General features: G+C 54.1%; 11 protein-coding genes and 1 non-coding gene across 12 annotated transcripts; 3 read left to right on the top strand and 9 right to left on the bottom strand.

Annotated features, from left to right (window-relative positions):
- Positions 1-74: 74 nt before the first annotated feature.
- Positions 75-1,115, bottom strand: BJX67DRAFT_387650 (alpha/beta hydrolase; the record flags this gene model as incomplete). The annotated part of the gene is made up of 3 exons (XM_071034249.1): positions 75-461; positions 499-620; positions 690-1,115. 3 exons carry the CDS (start codon positions 1,113-1,115, stop codon positions 236-238), a joined length of 774 nt encoding a protein of 257 aa, XP_070886760.1. The 3' UTR covers positions 75-235.
- Positions 1,116-2,286: 1,171 nt separating this feature from the next.
- BJX67DRAFT_380719 (uncharacterized protein) lies at positions 2,287-2,787 on the top strand (the record flags this gene model as incomplete). Its single annotated transcript, XM_071032849.1, has 1 exon — positions 2,287-2,787. One exon carries the CDS (start codon positions 2,287-2,289, stop codon positions 2,785-2,787), a length of 501 nt encoding a protein of 166 aa, XP_070886759.1.
- A 175-nt stretch (positions 2,788-2,962) lies between these two features.
- BJX67DRAFT_352251 (alpha-keto acid decarboxylase family protein) lies at positions 2,963-5,131 on the bottom strand. The gene is made up of 2 exons (XM_071028998.1): positions 4,823-5,131; positions 2,963-4,768 (listed from the first exon to the last, which is right to left on the bottom strand). The coding sequence occupies exons 1-2, from the start codon at positions 5,019-5,021 to the stop codon at positions 3,240-3,242; spliced, it is 1,728 nt and encodes a 575-aa protein (XP_070886758.1). The 5' UTR covers positions 5,022-5,131; the 3' UTR covers positions 2,963-3,239.
- A 58-nt stretch (positions 5,132-5,189) lies between these two features.
- BJX67DRAFT_352248 (uncharacterized protein) lies at positions 5,190-7,275 on the bottom strand. The gene is made up of 2 exons (XM_071028997.1): positions 6,184-7,275; positions 5,190-6,124 (listed from the first exon to the last, which is right to left on the bottom strand). Exons 1-2 carry the CDS (start codon positions 6,979-6,981, stop codon positions 5,258-5,260), a joined length of 1,665 nt encoding a protein of 554 aa, XP_070886757.1. The 5' UTR covers positions 6,982-7,275; the 3' UTR covers positions 5,190-5,257.
- A 522-nt stretch (positions 7,276-7,797) lies between these two features.
- BJX67DRAFT_380716 (YbhB/YbcL family Raf kinase inhibitor-like protein) lies at positions 7,798-8,544 on the bottom strand (the record flags this gene model as incomplete). The annotated part of the gene is made up of 3 exons (XM_071032848.1): positions 7,798-7,990; positions 8,094-8,269; positions 8,341-8,544. The coding sequence occupies 3 exons, from the start codon at positions 8,542-8,544 to the stop codon at positions 7,798-7,800; spliced, it is 573 nt and encodes a 190-aa protein (XP_070886756.1).
- A 114-nt stretch (positions 8,545-8,658) lies between these two features.
- BJX67DRAFT_77410 (SDR family NAD(P)-dependent oxidoreductase) lies at positions 8,659-10,095 on the bottom strand. Its single transcript, XM_071035428.1, has 4 exons — positions 9,905-10,095; positions 9,516-9,858; positions 9,101-9,460; positions 8,659-9,044 (listed from the first exon to the last, which is right to left on the bottom strand). Exons 1-4 carry the CDS (start codon positions 9,969-9,971, stop codon positions 8,987-8,989), a joined length of 828 nt encoding a protein of 275 aa, XP_070886755.1. The 5' UTR covers positions 9,972-10,095; the 3' UTR covers positions 8,659-8,986.
- On the top strand, positions 9,905-12,017 carry BJX67DRAFT_77412 (acyl--CoA ligase). The gene is made up of 2 exons (XM_071035429.1): positions 9,905-10,921; positions 10,977-12,017. Exons 1-2 carry the CDS (start codon positions 10,171-10,173, stop codon positions 11,885-11,887), a joined length of 1,662 nt encoding a protein of 553 aa, XP_070886754.1. The 5' UTR covers positions 9,905-10,170; the 3' UTR covers positions 11,888-12,017.
- On the bottom strand, positions 12,018-12,958 carry BJX67DRAFT_77413 (uncharacterized protein). Its single transcript, XM_071035430.1, has one exon. It carries the CDS (start codon positions 12,817-12,819, stop codon positions 12,148-12,150), a length of 672 nt encoding a protein of 223 aa, XP_070886753.1. The 5' UTR covers positions 12,820-12,958; the 3' UTR covers positions 12,018-12,147.
- On the bottom strand, positions 12,846-15,351 carry BJX67DRAFT_387646 (glycosyltransferase family 2 protein; the record flags this gene model as incomplete). The annotated part of the gene is made up of 5 exons (XM_071034248.1): positions 12,846-12,881; positions 13,154-13,330; positions 13,384-13,575; positions 13,649-14,549; positions 14,609-15,351. The coding sequence occupies 5 exons, from the start codon at positions 15,349-15,351 to the stop codon at positions 12,846-12,848; spliced, it is 2,049 nt and encodes a 682-aa protein (XP_070886752.1).
- Positions 15,352-17,427: 2,076 nt separating this feature from the next.
- BJX67DRAFT_t52 lies at positions 17,428-17,498 on the bottom strand. The gene has a single exon. It is a non-coding gene; the product is annotated as a tRNA-Gly (tRNA).
- Positions 17,499-18,281: 783 nt separating this feature from the next.
- On the top strand, positions 18,282-19,830 carry BJX67DRAFT_352226 (uncharacterized protein). Its single transcript, XM_071028996.1, has one exon. The coding sequence runs from the start codon at positions 18,501-18,503 to the stop codon at positions 19,353-19,355; it is 855 nt and encodes a 284-aa protein (XP_070886751.1). The 5' UTR covers positions 18,282-18,500; the 3' UTR covers positions 19,356-19,830.
- BJX67DRAFT_380711 (uncharacterized protein) lies at positions 19,707-20,236 on the bottom strand (the record flags this gene model as incomplete). The annotated part of the gene is made up of 2 exons (XM_071032847.1): positions 19,707-20,059; positions 20,119-20,236. The coding sequence occupies 2 exons, from the start codon at positions 20,234-20,236 to the stop codon at positions 19,707-19,709; spliced, it is 471 nt and encodes a 156-aa protein (XP_070886750.1).
- Between the last annotated feature and the right edge of the window lie 330 nt (positions 20,237-20,566).

Genomic DNA, 20,566 nt, shown 5'->3' with positions numbered 1-20,566 from the left:
TGCAGGAATTGATGTTTCCATTCCCATGCCCGTGTTTCTTATGGACGACGCCGATCTTTGCTGGATAAAGAAGACTTGTCGTTTGCATTTATGATATCGAGGTAATGAGCCTATCTCCCGAAGTGTGGATGCTGTGGACCTGCTCGATGCAGCGGGTCGTTCAGCACCTCGACTGCTGGAGACCAGAGGTTCCAGAAGGCAGCTAGAACACATTATTGAAAGATATGACACCCCGCTAACCACGCTCCCCCTCGACCAGCTCACGGATGTAGGACACTACACTGTCTGGGTCGGAGAGAAACGGCGAATGGCTTGTCTTGAGGGAGACGGTGCGTTGGATTCCGGTCCTTCTGACCACCTCTTTCTGTCCTTCGAAGGTAAATGCGCGATCCTCCGTGCAGTAGATGTACGCTGCAGGTATGTCTCTATACGCTTCGTACGTCAAGATTCCCTCACAAGCACTTGTCCCTGCATTAGCTGTCCACCCATCCAATATACGGAGCGCCAACGTACAGATGATAATGGGGCCGCAGCAACGAGGAATGATACTTCGCAACCTCAGCGGGGAGATCGTGATAGAAGCATTCTTCCGGATTCAGGACAGTTAGGAACCCGTCGCCCTAGATTGTTAGCAATGCCAGTTCAGATACAGGTGCGGCAGCCATTCTTACACCCCAACCATCGCATACCATCCAACTCCCGCCCTCTTCCTTCGGCTTGAGTGGCCCGAATGCCTGCGAGGAATTGAGACCCTTGGTCGGAACAATTGCAGCAATGTAGACGAGCTGAACAACACCACCGTCAAGGCCCTTATCTTCTCTCTCCTTCCTGGCAAGGCCCGCTAGTGCCTCCGTCGCTGGACTGCCTGCGTACGAGTGTGAAACGACGACTACCTCTCTGCCTAACTCGGCGAGGCCAGCGACGACTCTTCTAACGGCGGAGACGTCGTCTTCGTAAGAAACACCTGCGGCTGGACCGACGCTGGCGAGGTAGACGTGTGTAGTCGGGTAACCGGCTGCGTGGAGGCCGGGGAGGAGAAGATCATATGCTGTAGGAGGATGCCATGCTCCTGGTACGAAGACGATCGTTGGTCTCTTCGAGAGGGTCGCGGCCATGGTGAGTGAGTGGGTTGTTGCAAGTTGTAGGCAATGTGTTGCTGAGGTTTGGCTGAGTCCTTCACTTGGAGGCCTGCCTCAGGCCATTCGGTGCGCTGCTCCTTTAGTGTGAATGACATTCTAGTGTTAACGTGGGTCGACTGAACCCATCGGCGAGCCATTTTTCTCTGACCAGTCAGTGGCTCAATCTTCCCTTCATTCACTGTGTGTTGTGTTGGTGTTGTCCGTCAGAATTGCTTTTTCTGGAGTTGGAAGAAACAAAGAAATGATATGACCAATGCAGCCTAATTCATGCATGGACCAACAGGCTCGTATCATGACTCGTCAGGAAGAGGGCGGCCTTGCAAAAGCGACTGGATTCGTGGACATGATGACCCTTGGAAGGCAGTCGATGACAGTCCTTCCAAATCATCCCGAAGGTATACCAATCACGAACGTATAGTTCTTCACCGTCCAGTGGGTAGCGCGCGTGGAACGCAACCAGGAGCCGGCATCAACACGAAAGACTTGCCCCTCATATTTCGCAAAGAAGGTAATCTTGACAGTTTATTGGGAGGCTGGCTGCGAGGCTCGAGAGATAGCAGCGCTTTCGCCCTTTGTGTCCCATGGCGCGACAGGGGTGTTTAAGAAATCCCAATGCGCCTCGGGGGGTGTTTGAGGGCCTTCCGCCGACATGTGTCGTGCCAATAGCCACGTCCGGCCTTCTTCCTCGAGGTCGGCGAGGAAGTAGTGAGTTTATGGGTCCTGGCCATTGGATGTAGCCTCCACCAAACGGCCCTGCTTTGCATGCTTCAGATAGTTCAGTTTGTGTGAGTGATTGACAGCTCCTAGAACTAGGGGGAAAGGCAGTCAGATGGGAGAGATCCGAACCTGGTCTTTTCGTGCCCACGGGGTTCGTGATCTTCAGGCTTTGGACCTCGCAAGAGCACACGGTCCTGATTAAATCCGGACGGTTTGCCACAAAGTTGTCGAATACGAGGCACGTGTCTTGCGAGTCTGGAACCTGGTGAACACGACCTCAATTCAACCTTTCGCCCTCACAAGGATGGCGTCAGGATAGGATCAAGGAGGTTTTTGATCCTATAACTCCGGAAGTTCGCATTGAATTCTCTGTTTGCCATTGGGACAAAAGATCAGGGATCAACAAATCCTTCATCAAGACACTCTCGCCATGGCTGAGCAGCTGAGCGCCCAATTAGATCGCCTGAGATTGGCGTCCAGCAATCCCACTGCGAAGCTGGCGCAGCCAAATCCTCGGTGGAAGTCACCAAGGATCAAAACAATCACCCCATGTGGGCTTGAGATCCCCGGCGTGGGAGCTGGAACGGACTTCAAGCTGTACCCCGGCGGCGGGCGATTCTGGGACTGGAGCGAGACTCAAACGAAGCTTGAAACGGGTATTCAGGTCGCTGATGTTGAGGAGCTTGTTCAGAATGGAGCCACGACCGTTGTTATCTCTCGGGGGCGGAAGAACGAGCTTCAAATCCAGACTGAAGCGTTGCGATATCTGGCTGAACGCGATATAACTGTTCTCATTGCGAATACACGGAGAGCTGTGGAGCTTTATTGCGCCCTGGTCGATACAACGCCCGTGGGCGCATTGTTTGTATTCTATCCAGGACAGGAAAAACGGTCTCGGACTTCGAAATATATAGAGGAGCATGACCTCTAAGATGCCGGAGGCTTTCTCCCTCTCCAGCTTGAGCCATCTGATAAAGTTGGATCGATCTGATAACGTCCAAGCGGAGGGGAGCCACAGAACGAGTTAGTTCATTGTTGGACCGATTGATCTGACTTTAGGAGCGGAGAATCGGTTATTTATGCGGAAAATGAACGGGCGGACAGTGATGACGGGATGGTTGTTTCGAGGAGTGGGAGCGAAAATCGAGATACTGGGAGGAAGTGGTGGCACTATGGGGTTGATTCTAGATAGGAAGGCTAATCCTCGCCTGCGATGCGAGGAGGCCGGGGAGGGGAGGGGCAAGCATTCAATGTAATTCAGTGAGATACGACCGCAGTGCACCTGGGAACCTTTTATAGATCAGATCTAATGACCGTCTATGGCGACTGTCTGGTTTATCTACCGTAGAGATATGCACAGAATGAGTTATTTATAGTCTACCATTACTGCTCTGCCTTCTCTCGCTGTATCTGGGCATTCAAGACGCTGTCCAGCGGTGGTGGTGCATCCAGCCTCTCCATGAAGACCTCGACCATCCGCACCCCCTTGCCCTTCAGCATTCTCTCATCCGTCAATGCCTTCTCCAAATCACCCCACGTCCGGACTTCCCACGTATGTGCCGCATATTCCCCTTCAGTCGGAGCCCCGAAGAATTCGGGGCCCTTCAGGTAGCGCCAGGGCGTGATATCGTTATACCGTGCTTCCCGGCCGTGAATGCAGCGCTCGATCGTATAGCCCTCGTTGTTAATGAGGAAGATGATGACGTTGAGCTTTCGGTGGATTATGGTCGCAAGTTCCTGCGCGGTCAGCTGAAAACTTCCGTCGCCGATGAATAGGATGGACCGCGCCTCGAGCAGGTTGTAGTACTCGGAGCGACCGATGAGGTCGTGTTGTGCTAGACTAGCACCGAGAGTCGCAGGCAGCATGTATCCAATTGAAAGCCAGGTGACGGCCTTGAAGAGTCGGGAATTCCGTGGAAGACGAAAGAGATTTGAACCGTAAGCGGCAGTGCCAGTTTCGGCAAGGATGATGTCGCCTTCTTGGAAAAAGGAAGACATTCTATGCCAGAAGCCGCCGACCTGTGTGACGAGATCAGTGCTAGAGACGAGGGGCGGCGCGACAGAACTAGGGTGGATGAGATTCGGTGTATGCTTGGACACTTTGTCCAGGTCGAGGCGGCCGATGAGCTGCGGGAGGAATGTGCTGGCTGGTAAATCGCGGAAGATATCGCTACCGACGTGGATGGACGTGGCGTTGACGGCGATAGTGATGTCTTGCTTCGGAATAGTCTGGAAAATGTAGGTGTTGGTGTTGCTGTAATGCGGGCCAAAGCTGAGCACAAGATCGCATGAATCGACAAACTCCTTGTGTTGCGGTGTAAAAACGCCATAGACATTGGGTAGAGTCTCATCAACCAAGCCCTTGCCGAATCCCAACGTCAGCGTCGGCCATCCTGTGGCCTTCACTAGGTGGTCCACCTCGTCCAGTATTCCGGCCGACCGAGATTCACCGTCCACCAGAATCAGCGGTTTCCTTGCATTGTATATCCTGCCCAACACAGCATTCAGTGCCTTCTCTTCAACTTTCGGCTGCCGCGCTCCCAGTGGAATCGAGAGTTTTGTCTGTAGGCCATTGCGTGGGACACGGAGGGCGACCATGTCGAGGGGAACCGCGATACGAACGGGTCGGCTGTGGAGAAGACATTGTTGCAAGACACGATCGATTTCGGCGGGGGCGGAGCGAATGTCATTGATAATGGTTTGCGCGACAGTTATATGTTCCTGCATGCGATCGAAGCGCTCGTATTCGCCATCGTTGAAGGTATGGTGGATGCGTGCACGCGACTCCTGCGACGGGCGGATGGGCGTGCCGACGATGTGGACGACAGGGGCGCGTTCGGCGTAGGCACCGGCAATCGCGTTGACGGCAGACAATTCCCCGACACCGAATGTCGTGACGAGTGCACCGATTCCTAAGAAAAGTTTTATGTTAGGGTCGATCTAGGGTCAGGAACCAGCAGGGGTACCTTTGATCCTGGAGTATCCGTCGGCAGCATACCCCGCATTCAGTTCGTTGCAGTTCCCGATCCAGTGGAGGCGCGATGGAGCGACATAATCGAGGAGCTGCAGGTTGTAGTCGCCGGGGAGACCAAAAATCGAGTCGACGCCAAGCTGGTGCAGGCGCGTGAAGAGGTATTCGGCGAGGGTAGTGGTGCTGGTCTCCATGGTGGACGAGAGATGCGAGGAGTTGGAGCAGCAGAGTGAGGGGTTCGCCTTTTATATCGCACAGGCGCCCGCCCGACGGTAGCCGAACACGACTACTCCAACTCATCACCCGAATAACAGATTCATATCGACAAGAAAGTTGATGAATGAAGTCCTGGATATATATGTCGAGTGGATTTTTTACTGTAGTTAAAGTGCTATGGACGTTAACGACCGCCGCTGCTGGCTGCTCCCTACTACAGCCCTTCATACTTCCTAATCCGCCGTATAACCTCCTCCACATCCTCCCATATCCGCTTCCGGTTCCGCAGCCCCCTCAGCTGGGCCCAGTTCCTCTTAATTTGCGTATACACCTGGTGCCAATTAGTAGTTTCCCTGGGCAGCTTGAGCTCTTCTGGTTTCGCCTTCGGGGGCGGAAGTAAGTACTCGACCATCTCCTCGGCGGGCAGACCTTCTTCGTCCAAGGCATTCCGGTAGTCAATCTGTCGTTCGTGCAGATATTGGAACTCGTTTGCGCTCATCGTAGTCCAGAAGGACGGGGTGTGCTCGATTTCGGCTTCGCCCCAGGCTTCCCACAGCCAGGGCATTTCGTCGCGCACGAATCGATACCACACGCTATTGGGGAGTTGTCTGAAGGCCTGGGAAGCAATGTGGAGGTTGTGTACATCGGCTGGCTGGAGAAAGTCGACGATAAGCAGGCGGATATCTAGGGGCAGGAAAGCGAGTGGATCCGGTCGACTAGTTTGGGATAGGGGCTGGCTGCTTTCAGCAGGGCAAGAGGAGACAGAATCTTTTTGGCTCCTAGATTCCGAATCCTCCTCGACCGCCGCGAGAAGAAGTGGTGGAAGGCCAGGGACATAAAGCGGGTTGGCAGCGAGGTACTCAGACCTAGGGACATACATCCAAAACTGTTCCCGGCCTTCGTTGACTTCGCGCGCGCGAGCAAATGAATAAAAATCATCATAGCTGAGCTCTGCATTGCGCCATTTCATCAGTCCCGACACGTTCACCCGCTTGAATTGGACCTTGGATTGCCGAGTGAAGATGTCAAAGCACCAGGGGTGAAACGGCATTGCCAAGTCATTCGGAGCGGTATATTCTGGCTACTCGGATCAGGCTTCATCAACTTGAAGGGAATTTGAAGGGAGTTTTCTGGGCTTACATCATAGTTAACATTGTCAGCGTTTATATCCTGTACTCCTCCTCGCTCAAACCCGGTCCGTGGAAAGTCCATATCCCGCGAGGGTATACCATCGCTAACACCGGAGAGGAACCAATCTTCCGAGACTTCCCAGTCCTCATGAAATCCGTCAGGCTGCCAATCTCCGCCAGCGACGCGTTTATGCACCAGATACTGCGCAGTGCGACAGCCTCTCATCTCCTCGAGGGAGATTACATGCCCTGAGTATCCGTTCACCCTGGGGCAGTTTGGAGCTGGAATATGTTCGAGCTCGTACGGCTCGTATCCGTCTGGGAAATTGTCCGATGTGACAGGGATGACAGTCTCGATTCTGGAGCGCGTGTTTGAATTCTCAAAGCCGCCGACTGGCTCTCCGGAGAAACGGTCCTGCGGATAAAGGACTCTGGAGAGGAAGTCGTGGTATGGACCTGCATCACTCATGCTATTTCCTTCGTCTGCCTCCTGCTCTTCATCGAGACTCATCGCGTCAGCCGAGTCGTGATCGGAGTCGTATTCGAAGGGCTCATCATCATCGAGATCTTCCCCGGGTGTATAATCGGGGTCTTCGACAACATCGTCTCGCTCGTCACTGGGATAACTGACAACGAAGCAACAGCCGCTCTGAGCACACTCCTCCAAGTCTAGTTCCTCGGGAGCTGGACCATCGCATACGCGGCCCATGTAATTCCAACTCGCCAATTCTGGTTCTCCAGGCTTGCGACAGCGGGCGATGTTGAAGCTCACCCCACAGAGGTGGCAGTGTATCTCGGAGTAACCCATTGGATCGGAGTTCAAACACTTGGGAAATCACTGTTGACTTCCCCGTCAACATTGCTTTTTTAAATGCAGCCAGTTTGTCTGCCTGGGCAATTAGGTTGCACCGCGGGGCTGTCTCCACAGACGCGGTTGCGAGCCAGCCAACCGCCCGGGGCGAAAATGAACTGAAGCCGATTCTGCCTGGGCTCAGGGCGAATGCCAGAACTGTGCAAATTTGTAATTCATCTGGTGCGAGAAATGGCTGCTCATGTGGCTGTTTTCAGGAGGTTTTGGCGTTTTGGCATGATTAGCCACGGCCCCGTGCCTTTTTTCCCCACGCATGGCCTCGGCGTTGGGATTCATGTTCTTGCGTATTCCTCAAAGTGTTTAGGGTTTTTGTTTTTGAGCTGCTACTTATCTTAAATCAAACCAAGGAGATATCTGCAGCAGTATGGATATACACATTAATTATCTACATTATTTTCAAACTGCAAAGATGCAGGTTAAAGGACAGATTCATCTACAGCAGCTATAGAGAGAAGAGCAGTAAAATATAAAGAGTTAGTGTTCTGTACATCTAGAGCATTTTTTGAGCACTTCCCTGCTTCTTATTGTATTGTTGTCTCCTCTCTCTGCCAAGCGATCCACGGCTTCCCGGCATCACCTACATCATACAACTCTGTCTACCAAGAAGCATTCCGGCCAAGACTAGGTATAGTCCGAGCACGGACTAGGGTCAGATATATCGGATGGTTGATGATACTCTTTCGCCCGCGACCCCGGCAACCGGCCACACCTCTGTTGCACTCTCTATTGACGATCTATACAGAGTCTTTCCCTTTACTCCTTCCACCCATCGCCAGCACCAAGCATCCAATTCATCCCAACAAGAACCAACCCATGCTGTGCCGTCCACTCCGCAGCCTTGAACGAGCGCCGCTGCACAAACTCCTCCCCACCCACGTCCTCCTTGGCCAGCGTGAGCCTCTCCGGCTCACGGAAGAGAAGGAACAGGTATCGATGCGGACGAGAGCTACAGCGGTGACAAGACCGTTAGCAATTCCCTCCATGGGGGGAGATTCCCCGCCCAAATGAAGGGACCGAAGAGAAAAAAAAAAAAAGAGAGAGTTACGTACTCATCCTTCGGCCCTGGACCTAGATACTCGGTCAATGTGGACCCGGTAGCCTCTGCTGCGGGCTTCAGCCCGGATACCACCCAGTGCCGCCAGTATGCGAATTTGGGGTCATCGGGGGTCGGTGCGTCCGGGTCGATGAGGATGAGGGTGTAGCTTCGGGAGTCTGGGACATCGTTCTACACCCAGCCATTAGCGTGCGCGATACATTCACGTCAATTGTGAATAGGGCGGAGAGTAGGGTGCGCACCTCCCTAGCGAACGAAATCGTTGGCGCGGCCTTCACCTCGCTAACGCGGAAGAGATTTCCCAGCGAGACTGCCTTCTCGCCGAAAGTAATTCCGAGCTCTGTGCTGGGCGTGAATGTATCTGGGATGAGAGGTGCCGAGCCCGGGACCAGACGGGCGCCAGCGAGGGATGAGGCGAGGGTTTGGGCGTGTCCTTCGAGGGTCATTGCGCCTTTGTTCGTTCGAGAGATGGTGGGAGAAGAAATGCAACAGGCGAAAGCTGGCTGGATATAGCGGGGTGCTGAATATCAATGAGATGAGCTCAGTCCGCGGAGCTTTGTGAGTGGTGGAAGAATATGCGGCGCCAAGTCTGATGAGGGGTTGCGAGACTGCTGGACTCTACTCAAAAGACAGGAAAATCATTGTCACGCAGTCCTTGTCTGTGACAGGACTGTTCTGGAAGTTCCCAGGGCCGGATTTGAGGAGTCTTCGCTCCCCTTGCAGGAGCATGCTGGCAACTCCACGAGAAAGGATACTGCTAGCGAGCACCAATTCAACGAAGAAACAATTCAATTGTACACGGCCAAGAGTATCATTTGCGTCTCTGGCAGGGCCATATTTGCAAAACCCATCATACTGCTTTACACGAGAGGCTATGACACGGAGAACCTACAACTTCCCCCTCGCAAGCCGACCACCCCCATCAACCGTCAAGTCAACTCCAGTCCTACCACACCATTAGCCACAGCAAATTAGCAAAAAAAGACAAGGCGAGAAACTTACACATAGTTCGCCCCCGGACTGACAAGGAACAAAACCGCTGCTCCAATATCATCGGGAACCCCCAACCGCCGACGCGGATACCCCTTCTTGAGCTCCTCCTCGCCTCCCAGATTCTTAATCAGCCCGTTCGCGAGTTTCGACGGGAAGAACCCGGGGGACAGACTGTTGGCCGTGATATTCTTAGGTCCAAGTTCAACGGCAAGATTGCGAGCGAGATGCGTCGCCGCTGCCTTCGAGATGGAGTACATGATTGTGCCGTTTTCGCCGGTGTGAGGGACCGTTGATCCGGCGACGGAGCTAACGATGACGACGCGGGAGGGCGAGGAGTGTGTGCCGGATGCTTGGAGGAGGGGTGTAAACCTAGACGCTATATCAGTCCTGAACCCAGCCGTTTCGAGAAAGTGAATGGACGTACAAACGAACAAGGTTAAATACGCCCCTCACATTCAAATCCACAACCTTCTGGCTCGCCCAGTCTGGCGACGTCTCGAAAGGCCCACCCCAAGTCGCGCCAGCATTTGCGATAAGAATGTCCATCGTTGACTCTGTCTTCTTCACCTGCTCGACGAGGGCCTGGATCTCCTCGGTCTGCGAGACATTTGCGGCGATTCCGATAGCCTTGCCCTTTATTCCAGGGAGAGCGTTCAATTTAGCGACAGCCTCGCTGACGCCTGGTTCTCGACGGGCGGTTATGAAGACGGTTTTTGCGCCAGCTCTGAGGAGGGCTGTTGCGATGTGTAGACCGAGACCGCGGGATCCTGCACCGTTAGTGACGCAAGGGAGGGAGTGGGGAGGGAAGCGTACCACCCGTCACGAGAGCGACTTTTCCGGTGAGATTGAAATAATTATCGAATCCAGGGAGGTCAGACATGATGAACGCAAGTCAATTGTTGCTCTGCTCGAATTGTTGCGGGTGAGCACGCTATTTGACTGGTCGATGAGCCGAGGAACTGCGCATTTGTTATCCGACCCCGCGATCCTGGGCCGATCACAACATCGTATCAACCGATCTCTCCACACGCGTCAGGAGTCCAAGGCCTTCTACCGAGAGTAAGTAGAGTTCACTCAGCATGAATTACAAGTCGATATACCCTCACCTCAACATCCCCAAAACAAACCTCCTTTCCTACCTGTACCCGCCCAACCAAACGGTCTCGGACAGACCCATCTGGATCGACGCCGCGAACCCCAGCCATGCGCTTTCACCGCGACAGATGCTCACCTGGGTGAGGCGTTTGGGGTTTGGCCTTGATCGTCTTGGTGTGGCGCCTGGAAAGGTGGTCATGGTATGCACTCCGAACCATATCTTCGTGCCCATGGCGTACCAGGGGATCGTCGGCGCAGCGCGTATTTTCAGCGGCGCAAACCCCACGTCGACAGTGTCAGAACTGGAATATCAGCTTCGTAATACTGAAGCAGCTGCTTTGCTTGTTCATCCGACGCTCGTCGAGACGGCTGTTGACGCGGCTCGGCGTGCCGGTCTACCAAAAGACCGCATCTTTTTATTCTCCGACAACGTCGAGCCCATCCCTCCAGTGAACGGGATAGTTGACTGGAAAGATATGATTGGAACAGAGGAGGAAGGTAACTCGTGGCGCTGGGACGAGATGGTGACCACCTCGACAACAACCATCGCCACGATCAACTATTCCTCCGGAACGACGGGACTGCCAAAAGGGGTGTGCGTGTCGCATCGCAATCTTATAGCGAATGTTGAACAGACCATCTTCATGCGTGACCTCGAGACTCCACACGCACTGGTCCCAGCAGCGCGCCCAGAAGAGCGCTGGATAGGCTTCCTCCCGTTATACCACGCATACGGTACGCGCCCCTATCCCGCATCTTACTCCATAACATTCCCAACTAACATGCGTAGGCCAACTCTTCGCCTGCATGATGGCCCCAAAACTCAATTTCCCCATCTACATAATGCGCCACTTCGTCTACGAGGACTTCCTCGCAACAATCCAAGCCCACCGCATAACCCACCTCCAAGTCGCACCCCCCATCCTCATCATGCTTGACAAGCGCCCAGAAACACCAAAGTACAATCTAACCAGCCTGCAACACATCATCTGCGGCGCTGCCCCGCTTTCCCAAGACTTGCAGAATGCCATCCAGCGCCGCTTCGGCGTCCGCATCGTCCAAGGCTGGGGTATGACGGAGGTAACCTGCGGCGCGATGCACGTTCCTGGCGGCGCACACGACGAAACAGGGAGTGTGGGGCTCCTCGACCCAAACTGCGAGACGAAACTCGTCGGTGAAGACGGAAGACCCGTTGGGGAAAACACACCGGGGGAAATATACGTCCGCGGACCGAACGTCTGCCTCGGATACTGGAGGAACGAGCCCGCTACACAGGAGGCACTTGACGCCGATGGCTGGCTGCGCACGGGCGACGTGATGGTCCGACGGGGCGACTGGTTCTGGGTCGTCGATCGGAAGAAGGAGCTTATCAAGGTGAATGGGCTGCAGGTTGCGCCGGCGGAATTGGAGGCCGCGCTGCTAGAGCATGAGGGCATCGCCGATGCGGGTGTTGTTGGGGTGCAGATGGGGGAGGAGGAGAGGCCGCGTGCATATGTGTTGCTTCAGGAGACGCATCGTGGAAGGCTCTCGCCAGAGGAGATCCAGGCGTATATGCGGGCTAGGGTTGCGAAGCATAAGCAGCTTGCCGGCGGGGTGAAGATTGTGGATGAGATTCCGCGGCTTGCAAGTGGAAAGATCCAGCGGAAGGTGTTGAAGGAGTGGGCGAGGAGGGAGGCGTCCGAGATGAAGTCGAAGCTGTAGAATCGAGGTGAAGCTCTCAGGCATCTGCACCCGTTGACGGGACCTTGGGACAGATGGAGACTTGACAAATCAGGCCTAGTGCCGTCCAAAGAGGGTCGCACCTTCCCGTCTTGGTTAGAATCGGGCAACTCCACAACATGCATATTTCCACAAGTAGAAGGAGCGACTGATGCGCTGCGTCACGGCCTCGTTGCCTGAAACTTGCCAACCCAGAGTAAAGAACCCCCTCGGGCTCACAATCCAACACACGAAAGGACATTTCAAGTTGCCGGCTTACTCTTCTCGAAACCAGCTAAAATGCCCGTCACAGAAATCGCCTGCCTCCGCCTGAAGAACAACGAACCCCTCACATCCCCCTCCAACTCCACAATCACAGCGAAACTCCATGCAGGGCTTAAGGCGCAAGCCACCCACACAAACGCAACAACATATCTCCTCTCCCAGCTCGAGGACCCAGCATCATCTACATCCTCGGGAAATGGGACTCTGTCTCGCAGCACGTGGACGACTGGATTCCCTCTGAGACGAACCAGGCGATCATGGGCGAGTTGAAGGATGGAATTGATGTCGTCTGGCTGCAGCACCTGGAGCTTGATCCGTCCCGGGCGACGGCGGATTGTGGCGAGGTTCTTCCCCTCTCTGCGGATGTTATTGCAATTGGGCGATATTTCGTCACGACTGAGAATAAGGACGACTTCCAGAAGCTCTTCGATGAGACGAAGCATCACCTTAGAGAGTTTAATGGGGCCCGAGACTTCGCTGGCGGGTGGAGGGCAGATAAGGAGGTCGATCAGCAGGGGAATTTGCAGGAGGAGTTTGTGCTGTTTTCCGGATGGAAGGATGTGTCGGAGCACCTTGCCTTTGCAGAGTGTGAGGGCAACAAGGAGTTTGGGAGGCTCAATGGGCTTCTTAAGGGGAAAGATATTAAGCATGCGACGTGGGCCTTTACGGCACGCCCTTAATATGTATCTTGCCACCAGGGGACACTAGCAACCTAGTGTTGTGAATTGAGGCTCGATCAAGTTCACAGTAGAGCTTCGTATACGGAATTTATTCCGTATTGAATCATATTGATTGGAGATCAATCCGACATTCATGTTGTATACAAACCCTCATATTTTCAGACGTGAATAATAACAATCAATATTTCCCTGAACCACAACACTGCCCAAGCTCCGCCGCCGCAGGAAGCTCCGGAATCTCCAGCATCTCTCCCCCGGTCCACGCCCGATATCCCACCGACCGCAGCGTCATGCTCCTCCCCACCCCTCCCGCCCGTCCGTCGGTCCCCTGCGACTGCTCCTCCAATCGCAGCACAACCCCAACGGCCTTGTGGTTCTCTGTGAGCTTCGGGTGTCGTCGCGCAAAGTATCGCGCATACCTGATGATCGACCAGTAGCAGCTGATGACGCGAATCACCCCAATCATGAGCTTGTACGGCATCTATCCGGCATGAGTAGCTGAGCGCATCCACAGACACCCTCCCCAACACTTACATAATAGACAGCAACCACCCACGGGTTCACGCGTTCGCCCTTCCGCCTCAGATGCGCCTCGTTAAAGATCAGCGCGTTGAGCAGATACAGCGCCCAGCACGCGATGGTCAGCGTCATCGTGAACCCGGGCTCCACCACGATCGACGTCGGGATCACAAACGGCGTCAGCAAGTACAGCACCGTTTCGTACAGCTGCACACCATTCATGAGCTTTGGAAACGGCGGCTGCGTGCGCGCGCCATCAATAGCGGCGGGACTGACTCACCTCCTGGAACACAAACAGCTTGGTCCCGACCTCCCACCAGCCCAGCCGCCAGCTCCCAAACAGATAGCTCGAATTATACCACATGCTGTGGGTGACGAAGAAGTTCCAGCGCAGGAAGCGCTGCTTGCACACGGTGGTTTCGCCGAAGCCGCCGCGGGTCACGTCTGCACGCACGGAGATCAGTCGCGCGGGCGTCGTCGTCTCAACAAACACCGCGCTGCACATCTGGATGCGCCCCCCGAGCCGTCGACAGCTATCGCCTAGGAACCAGTCCTCGCTGATCGAGAAGCCCGGGTGGGTCTCGAGCGTGCGCTTTAGGAACTTTCGCCGCCACAGCGAGATGGCGCCGTGCGGGAACATGGCGCTGCCCAGCCGCCCCGCAAAGCTGCGCTGCAGCCCCGCCAGCTTGTACTCCAGGTCCTGCGCCTGCTGGCAGTACGTCCCGCGCGAGCCGTCCGCGCCGACCGACTTGATCGTGTAGCCGATGCACTGCACCTGGTCTGTCAGGCGGTTGGTGACGACGGGGAAGTCGGGCGGCAGGATGCAGTCGTCGTCGATGAGGAGCACGTAGGGGAACGCCTTGGCCGCGTAGCAGCCGACGAAGAGCGCAACGATCTTCGACCCGACCGGGCACCAGATGTGGTTGACGCCGAAGCTGCGGCAGATGGCCTCGGTGTTGTCCAGCGGCATGGTCGAGTTGCCGTTGGCGATAACGTAGATGTGCGACGGCGGGAAGGTGTGCAGCGCCGCCGCGAGCGTGTGGCCGAGGATCGGCGCCGCCCGATAGCAGGGGATCACCAGCGCTACGTTGGGCGTTTCGCGCGCGATATGGCGCACCTGGTAGAAATCCGGACCGGGGGGATCGGGTTCGAACTGGGTGAGGAGGGGGGTGTAGGAGAACCTGTAGCAGGCGTATGCTGCGATTAGTCGAGGACACGGGAGGTGGCCGCGGCAACGTACCAGAAAAGCATGCAGATGAAGATGGCCCAGCCCCCATGGAAGATGAGTTTATATTGCATGATCCAGTAGAGCCAGTAGACGGAACCCTTCCACAACGGCAATCCCACCAGGACGAAGTACACAGCGAGAACCAAGAAGGCGTAGGCGCCGTACTCGATCACATGGCGAAGCCAGTCCTTGCGCTGGTGTTTGATATTGACCAGCTTGGCTCGGTCATAGACACTTCTCAGACTGCCGATTCGGGACTTCCTCACCTCATTGGGGGTCCGAGAGACACGCATCACCGGCGCAAAATTGGAGTCGCCCGACACCCCCCTCGGACCGGCTTCACTGTCCGTCTGCAAGGGAGCGCATCGAATGTGGCGTTCGGCGCGATGGCTGGCCGTCGTTCTCTCGCTCAGCGATTGGGAGCGAGGAACGCTCCCAGCATCCTGGCGGACCGGTGATAACGGCCCCCGGCCCTCCTCGACGGCCGACGAATAACTGACATGGCGGTATACGCCTTGTGATCCTTCGGGAAGCCCCATTGCCCGCGACTGTCCCCGCTTCCGAACGCGGATCTCGCCGGCTGGAACGGCCGTGGGCGGAAGAGGCGTCGAACTCCATCGAAGAGTTTGCGGAGCGGTTTCGGACGACGCCGCAGCGGCCAGAAGAGGCTCGGGAACAAAAATCTCGTTGGCGGTTTCTTCATCGCTCCATGAGGACAAGGGGGATGTGGTATTTGGTGGTTGCATCCTGGCCATGCAATAAGGCTCACTAGACTAGAATCAGACAAGCAGAGTGTCGAGTGAGGCGTCGGTCGCAGTCGAAGACCTTGTAACAATCGCCACTTTGCTAGCATTCTATACTGAGGGAAGGCGGGATAGAGATCTCACGAGAAGTGCGTGAGAAAGTACGTGGGAAAGTACGTGACGTTTCCAGAACGGGCATATATGTCGCCGTCCTTTGGCTGGCCAAACCGCCAATCGGGCCCGTACCCAACAGAACAACATAAAAATAATCGGTCCATTGCTGACTGGATCAAGGTTTTTGGAAGAATCCATCTTAGCCATCTGGGGCACCGCCGACATCATAACTCCATCGATACCAGAATGTGTATACATGCCAGTCGTCTACATGCGGCAATGATGCGGCGAGTATGTTACACACCATGCTTGGTGCGCACTCTTCGATCCTCTGTTGGCCAATGTCCGTCGGTGACCAATTTGCAAAAAGGGATGCGTTGTGAAGGACTTGATCGATTGTTGATCGATTGCTGATCGATTGCTGATCCAAAAAATGTCAGATTAAGCTCCGTATACCCCGCCGCCGCCGCGCTTCTCTGATGAGCCTGCGGAAACGGTTTCCGGCCACGCCACGAAGGAAGATGGTCTTCTGCAGCGCTCGTTCGTTGACGCTGAGCAAAAAATTCCGGACGCGAAGAATTCAGCGTGTCATGCGACGGTATCGGGGAGACCTTGCCAGAACCTCGAAACGGGTGAGCAGGTTGGAACCTCCACCCCCAATGGAACGAGGAGGTCGAAATTGCTTGATTCGGAAGGGATTCTCAGGTGCGGCGCTCGCGTGTGTGCTCCAAGTCACGGGTGTGGCGCTCACTAGTAAAATATGTAATTTACAGCTGTTTTGGTCTTATACCCGTGTATCCAACATTTTCACCAACACTATGAGCAAAATCTAATGAAATCATATGGTATTCCATTAAATTCATGGTGGAATTATTTCATTTGCCTAGCTTCGTGAGGTATTAAGTTGGTCATGGTGGCCTGGAGGGATCAAAGCATGGAGATGGTGTTTTGTGGCGGAAATATATAATCAAGTTATAGCTTTGCGGATACATTCCGGGGCCTGCTGAATTTTCCTCTCGTCCAATAGCTGAAATCGCGAAGAAACCACAAGGGGATTTGCCTCTCATTTGGTAAATTGCTGCCTTATTTTGAACCAAGAACTCTGCCCCAAAGTCATGTAATACCATTGATATCACTGCGAACGAGGACGCCCGTCGACTTACATACGGTGACCCTGAGGGCGAACCTCAGAACTGAGGGTGTCGAGGTTCTGTTTGAGGGTCACCTGCATGCATGAGATTCTGCGCTATGAAGGAACATTAACACACTATGCCTAATCCAAACCTTCGATTGGCTACAGGCAGTATTTGAAAGGGAAAGCAGAACAATCTACCATTGTAAAGATCTAAAACCAACATATCAAGATACTTAAAGAATGAGAAAGACGTATGAATCTATCACAGGGAGGAATGCAATATTTAAATTCCTCCCTATAAAGAAGTATGCAAATATCAACTGTATCTTCTAGATCCTGGTGTTCCTTTGGCAACCTTTTCTTCCATATATTCCATGCAGATTCTCTTCATCGATCCGGCCTTCATACAAACGGCCAACCGGCCCGATGATTCTTCCAGAATACCCCTGCGCACCGACACGTTCCAACCCCCCGAGCGCTCACATCCCAGGCCTCGCAAACCTTTCCTGCAAGGCCTCATCTTTTCTCTTCGGTGAAGCCATCGCTCTCTTGCTATGGCGAGTCAAGGCCAGGCTTCTGATGCTTATTCCTCTTCGGTCCCTGGTGGGGGGTTCAATAGAGTATGTTAAGGTTCCCTCCGGTTTGACGTCCCTCAGGACCCACAAGGATTAGAAACGCCCGTGTCTTCCTGCAGTCAACCAACGATCTTCTCTTCATCTGACCCTGATTTTGCTCGGGCCCAACCCCAACACTCAATCCCCGAGATGCTGGAGCAAAGAATAAAAAGCCGAGAATCAGACCAAGAGCCCGGCAGCTCCAAACAAAAATGAAAAAATCATTGCATCATCCGTGAATCGAACACGGGCCTCGTCGATGGCAACGACGAATTCTACCACTAGACCAATGATGCTAGTCACCAGTCACTGAGTCGAATTTAGTCCACATAAACCTAAACACCTTTGCATTCGAGTTCATCGCACCCCTCTCGAGCGCTCTCCTTTAACCATTGGGGTATGGGGGCAGGGGGGATGGGTCACACTCGGTTATAACATCGGTACACATTGGTAGAATTCCGGAAGAGGTTATAATGCTGTTTTTGTTCTGTGTGAAGCGAGTCATCCCACTCATACGGAAATGTCGGACAACGTGTGGAAACTCCGGGATGGGTTCGAGGCCGTCCGCTGGGAATCGGCGGGCTATCGTCCGTACTACCCTAATGTGGTGAACATCAATTTCTTGACCACCATGAGCCGAGCACTTGAAGAGTCATGAAATAGGTGTAAGACACGACTCGAGTTTCGCTGATGCGCTGGATCCGTCACTTGACCTGTCCTAAAAATTCGAGGATCCAAGAAGCTTTACCTACAAGAAACGCACTTTGGGAAGGGTAGGGTTACTGAGCAGCACTCGACCCACAAGATGGGAAGATTGTAATATGTTGGGTACAGTAGGTTGATAGGGCGTTCCTCGAGATCTGCGATATATATCGGGGTATGGGGAAGACAATGCTGGCAACACAGCTTTAACAACAGCCCATACCTGGTTTAAACCACTATACTAATGGCCTTGGTCCTGATGCAATCATGGAAAGCACTAGAACTGCCCTATCTCGACTATTATTGGTATGGGATGCGGATGTGTGATAATTCTGGGGTGTGGAAACTGTCAGTCATTTTGCATTCCACCGCGAGCAGTCGAATGCACGGGGTTGGGCCTCGTCTAAATCAGATCCCTTCGCGGATATAATTTGGCGTGGGTTCGAATCCCGCCCCTGTCAGGTGTTTCTTTGTGGCTTGATTTTGTGTTTGTCAGCAGCGGCGGAGACCTGGGATCTTACTTCCACCTCCATGCGGACCTCGTGGAATTATGACGATAGACACGTGGGAGACTGAGAAAGTATTGGACGGCAACGATGCCTGGAACCGGGTCTCAGAAGCCACAGAGTGTCCGCCTCCGGACAGCGTGTGATCCATGCTCCACGGCGAAAGTCCGCTGCGACAAGAAACATCCAGCGTGCGGTCGGTGCTTCCAGGCTGGACTAGGATGCTCATACTCACAATCACGCAAACATGGAAGGCAGCCATGGCGGAAAAGGCTTGCGCATGGCTTGCAACAGGTGGACAACAGGCCGCCCCCAGCACCGATCAAGCCTGCTCCGCAACCTCTGGGGTTGCCCGGCCAGACCCCATCAATACCGTGGATTGAAGAGCAGGGCTGGGGATCCTTGTTGGACTATGATCAGAATGAACCGGTTCCTATCCTGGCATCATTTGGTGCTGGAGTCGGTGCGGATGATGTCAACTTCGATGGCTTCATGAACTGGGATACGACCAATTTGCCCTCACTTACACCGGCATTAGAGTCCCTACAGGAATCAAGTTCTCCTGGGCCCAATACCAGCACACACGATTGCGAAGCTCGTGCAATCTCAATCCTCAGCTCCCTGCAACACGGGAGAATGCGCCGGGGATTAATGTCCTGTTCCACTGACCCGGCACATGTATACGCGGACTTAGAGCTCACGCCCACCTTCGACCGCGTCCTCGCCGTGAACAGGGCTGCGTTGGATGGCTGGAGCAAGCTGATGCGGTGTTCATGTGCGCGGTGTCCCCATCTAATTTTTCTATACGTGTCGATTCTGTCCAAGATGCTCTTTTGGTACCGTGTCGCTGCTATGGGGGAACGGCATTCTGCAGAAAGTACGGATAGTGAACGGGGATCGCGGCACCACCGCTGCCGATGTTGTTGTGGAGGCGCCGACAATTGATCTATTTAGTGTTCGCCCTACCCCGCTGCAGGCTGGCATTCTTGACCTGGATGTCGAGGACCAGAGCAGCTTGCGTCGCTTTCTGTTGCTCCGTGAGTTGCGGCGGACAGAGACGGCAATCCGCGAGCTTATGAGTGTGGATCGCAGCGCTATAGATGAAGACGCAGATGAGAGCGTACAGCGAACAGTACAGTGGTCGCTTGCTGGAATCCCGCGACTAATGGAGGAGCTTCAGGGCGTGATCCAGATCGTTAAGCAATATCAAGGGTGATGGGCTGCAGAAACTGTGAAGTTGGCTCGAAATCGGAACCCTCCACGGGATCTATTGAATCTATAACCGCGAGTAGATATTCAGTAGTAAACGATCTCTTCACTCATATCCCCTGCATCTTCCCACTTCGCAAACGCCCTCTTCACATTATCCGCCGCCTTTTCTGCGTACCCAGCCGGGATCTCCGCCGGCAATACAAACTGTGGATCTCCCGCAATCCACGCTACAGGCATACTACCTGTCCCGCGAAATAGCCGGTGAAGCTCAAGTACATGCTCTGGATCGAACGCCCGCCCGAATATAACAGCACGCGGTGGGCGACTGTAGTCACCGGAGCCGATATTGTTCGAACCTGGTCTTTTGGGCCCGCGTCCAGCGATGAGCTCCGGAATGTCGGCTTTTGCGTCCTCGAATGAATTGACGAAGTGTATGACTGGCATCCCGTTGGATTTTGGTGAGTATGGAAACTGAAGCGAGGGAGCGGACGCTCACCTTCGAATTCTGGCCGGATCAGCCGTGACACTTGTGTCCCGGTTTCGGAGGATTTGCCGCATAGGATGATTGCGATTGAGTTTGGCTCGTCGGCTTCGTTAGTTGCGTTCGCTGACATGACTATGTTGTTCGACGGTAATGGCGGACTTCGGCAGTGGAGGTATCTATGAAGGTTCGGTGCTGTAGGAGCTAACAAGGAAAACAGCGTAGATGCTACAACACCAAAGGAGCAAAGGGATCTAAGATCTCTCAATTTATACAAATTATTTTGATACCTACATTGCAGCACCAGTCGTACTTTCGGGCATCCCACAGCCAAGAAGGGCCAATCACGGCGAATGCCATCCTTCGATCCCCGAAATGCGCCCGGATGACAAAGAATGTCCACACAATCAATTAGAAAGCATGGGGACGTATAAAGTTAGGATATTCTACACTCTAAGGACAG

The sequence above is a fragment of the Aspergillus lucknowensis genome, assembly GCF_044049455.1.
Source record: "Aspergillus lucknowensis strain CBS 449.75 chromosome Unknown BJX67scaffold_17, whole genome shotgun sequence".
NCBI classification, from domain to species: domain Eukaryota; kingdom Fungi; phylum Ascomycota; class Eurotiomycetes; order Eurotiales; family Aspergillaceae; genus Aspergillus; species Aspergillus lucknowensis.
The sequence above is the reverse complement of the archived record's forward strand: the minus strand, read 5'-3'. Positions and strand labels throughout refer to the sequence as shown.

What these genes read in the sequence shown, in the direction of transcription:
- BJX67DRAFT_352251 (XM_071028998.1), bottom strand. Translation starts at nt 5,021, where the DNA reads ATGGAGACCAGCACCACTACCCTCGCCGAATACCTCTTCACGCGCCTG. An exon ending in CGGATACTCCAGGATCAAAG is followed by an intron (nt 4,769 to 4,822) that starts GTACCCCTGCTG and finishes AACTTTTCTTAG; the next exon opens with GAATCGGTGCACTCGTCACG.
- BJX67DRAFT_352248 (XM_071028997.1), bottom strand. Translation starts at nt 6,981, where the DNA reads ATGGGTTACTCCGAGATACACTGCCACCTCTGTGGGGTGAGCTTCAAC. An exon ending in CTGACAATGTTAACTATGAT is followed by an intron (nt 6,125 to 6,183) that starts GTAAGCCCAGAA and finishes TGATCCGAGTAG; the next exon opens with CCAGAATATACCGCTCCGAA.
- BJX67DRAFT_77410 (XM_071035428.1), bottom strand. Translation starts at nt 9,971, where the DNA reads ATGTCTGACCTCCCTGGATTCGATAATTATTTCAATCTCACCGGAAAA. An exon ending in AGTCGCTCTCGTGACGGGTG is followed by an intron (nt 9,859 to 9,904) that starts GTACGCTTCCCT and finishes CTAACGGTGCAG; the next exon opens with GATCCCGCGGTCTCGGTCTA. An exon ending in GTATTTAACCTTGTTCGTTT is followed by an intron (nt 9,461 to 9,515) that starts GTACGTCCATTC and finishes TATAGCGTCTAG; the next exon opens with GTTTACACCCCTCCTCCAAG.
- BJX67DRAFT_77412 (XM_071035429.1), top strand. Translation starts at nt 10,171, where the DNA reads ATGAATTACAAGTCGATATACCCTCACCTCAACATCCCCAAAACAAAC. An exon ending in CCCGTTATACCACGCATACG is followed by an intron (nt 10,922 to 10,976) that starts GTACGCGCCCCT and finishes TAACATGCGTAG; the next exon opens with GCCAACTCTTCGCCTGCATG.
- BJX67DRAFT_77413 (XM_071035430.1), bottom strand. Translation starts at nt 12,819, where the DNA reads ATGCTTAATATCTTTCCCCTTAAGAAGCCCATTGAGCCTCCCAAACTC.
- BJX67DRAFT_352226 (XM_071028996.1), top strand. Translation starts at nt 18,501, where the DNA reads ATGCCTGGAACCGGGTCTCAGAAGCCACAGAGTGTCCGCCTCCGGACA.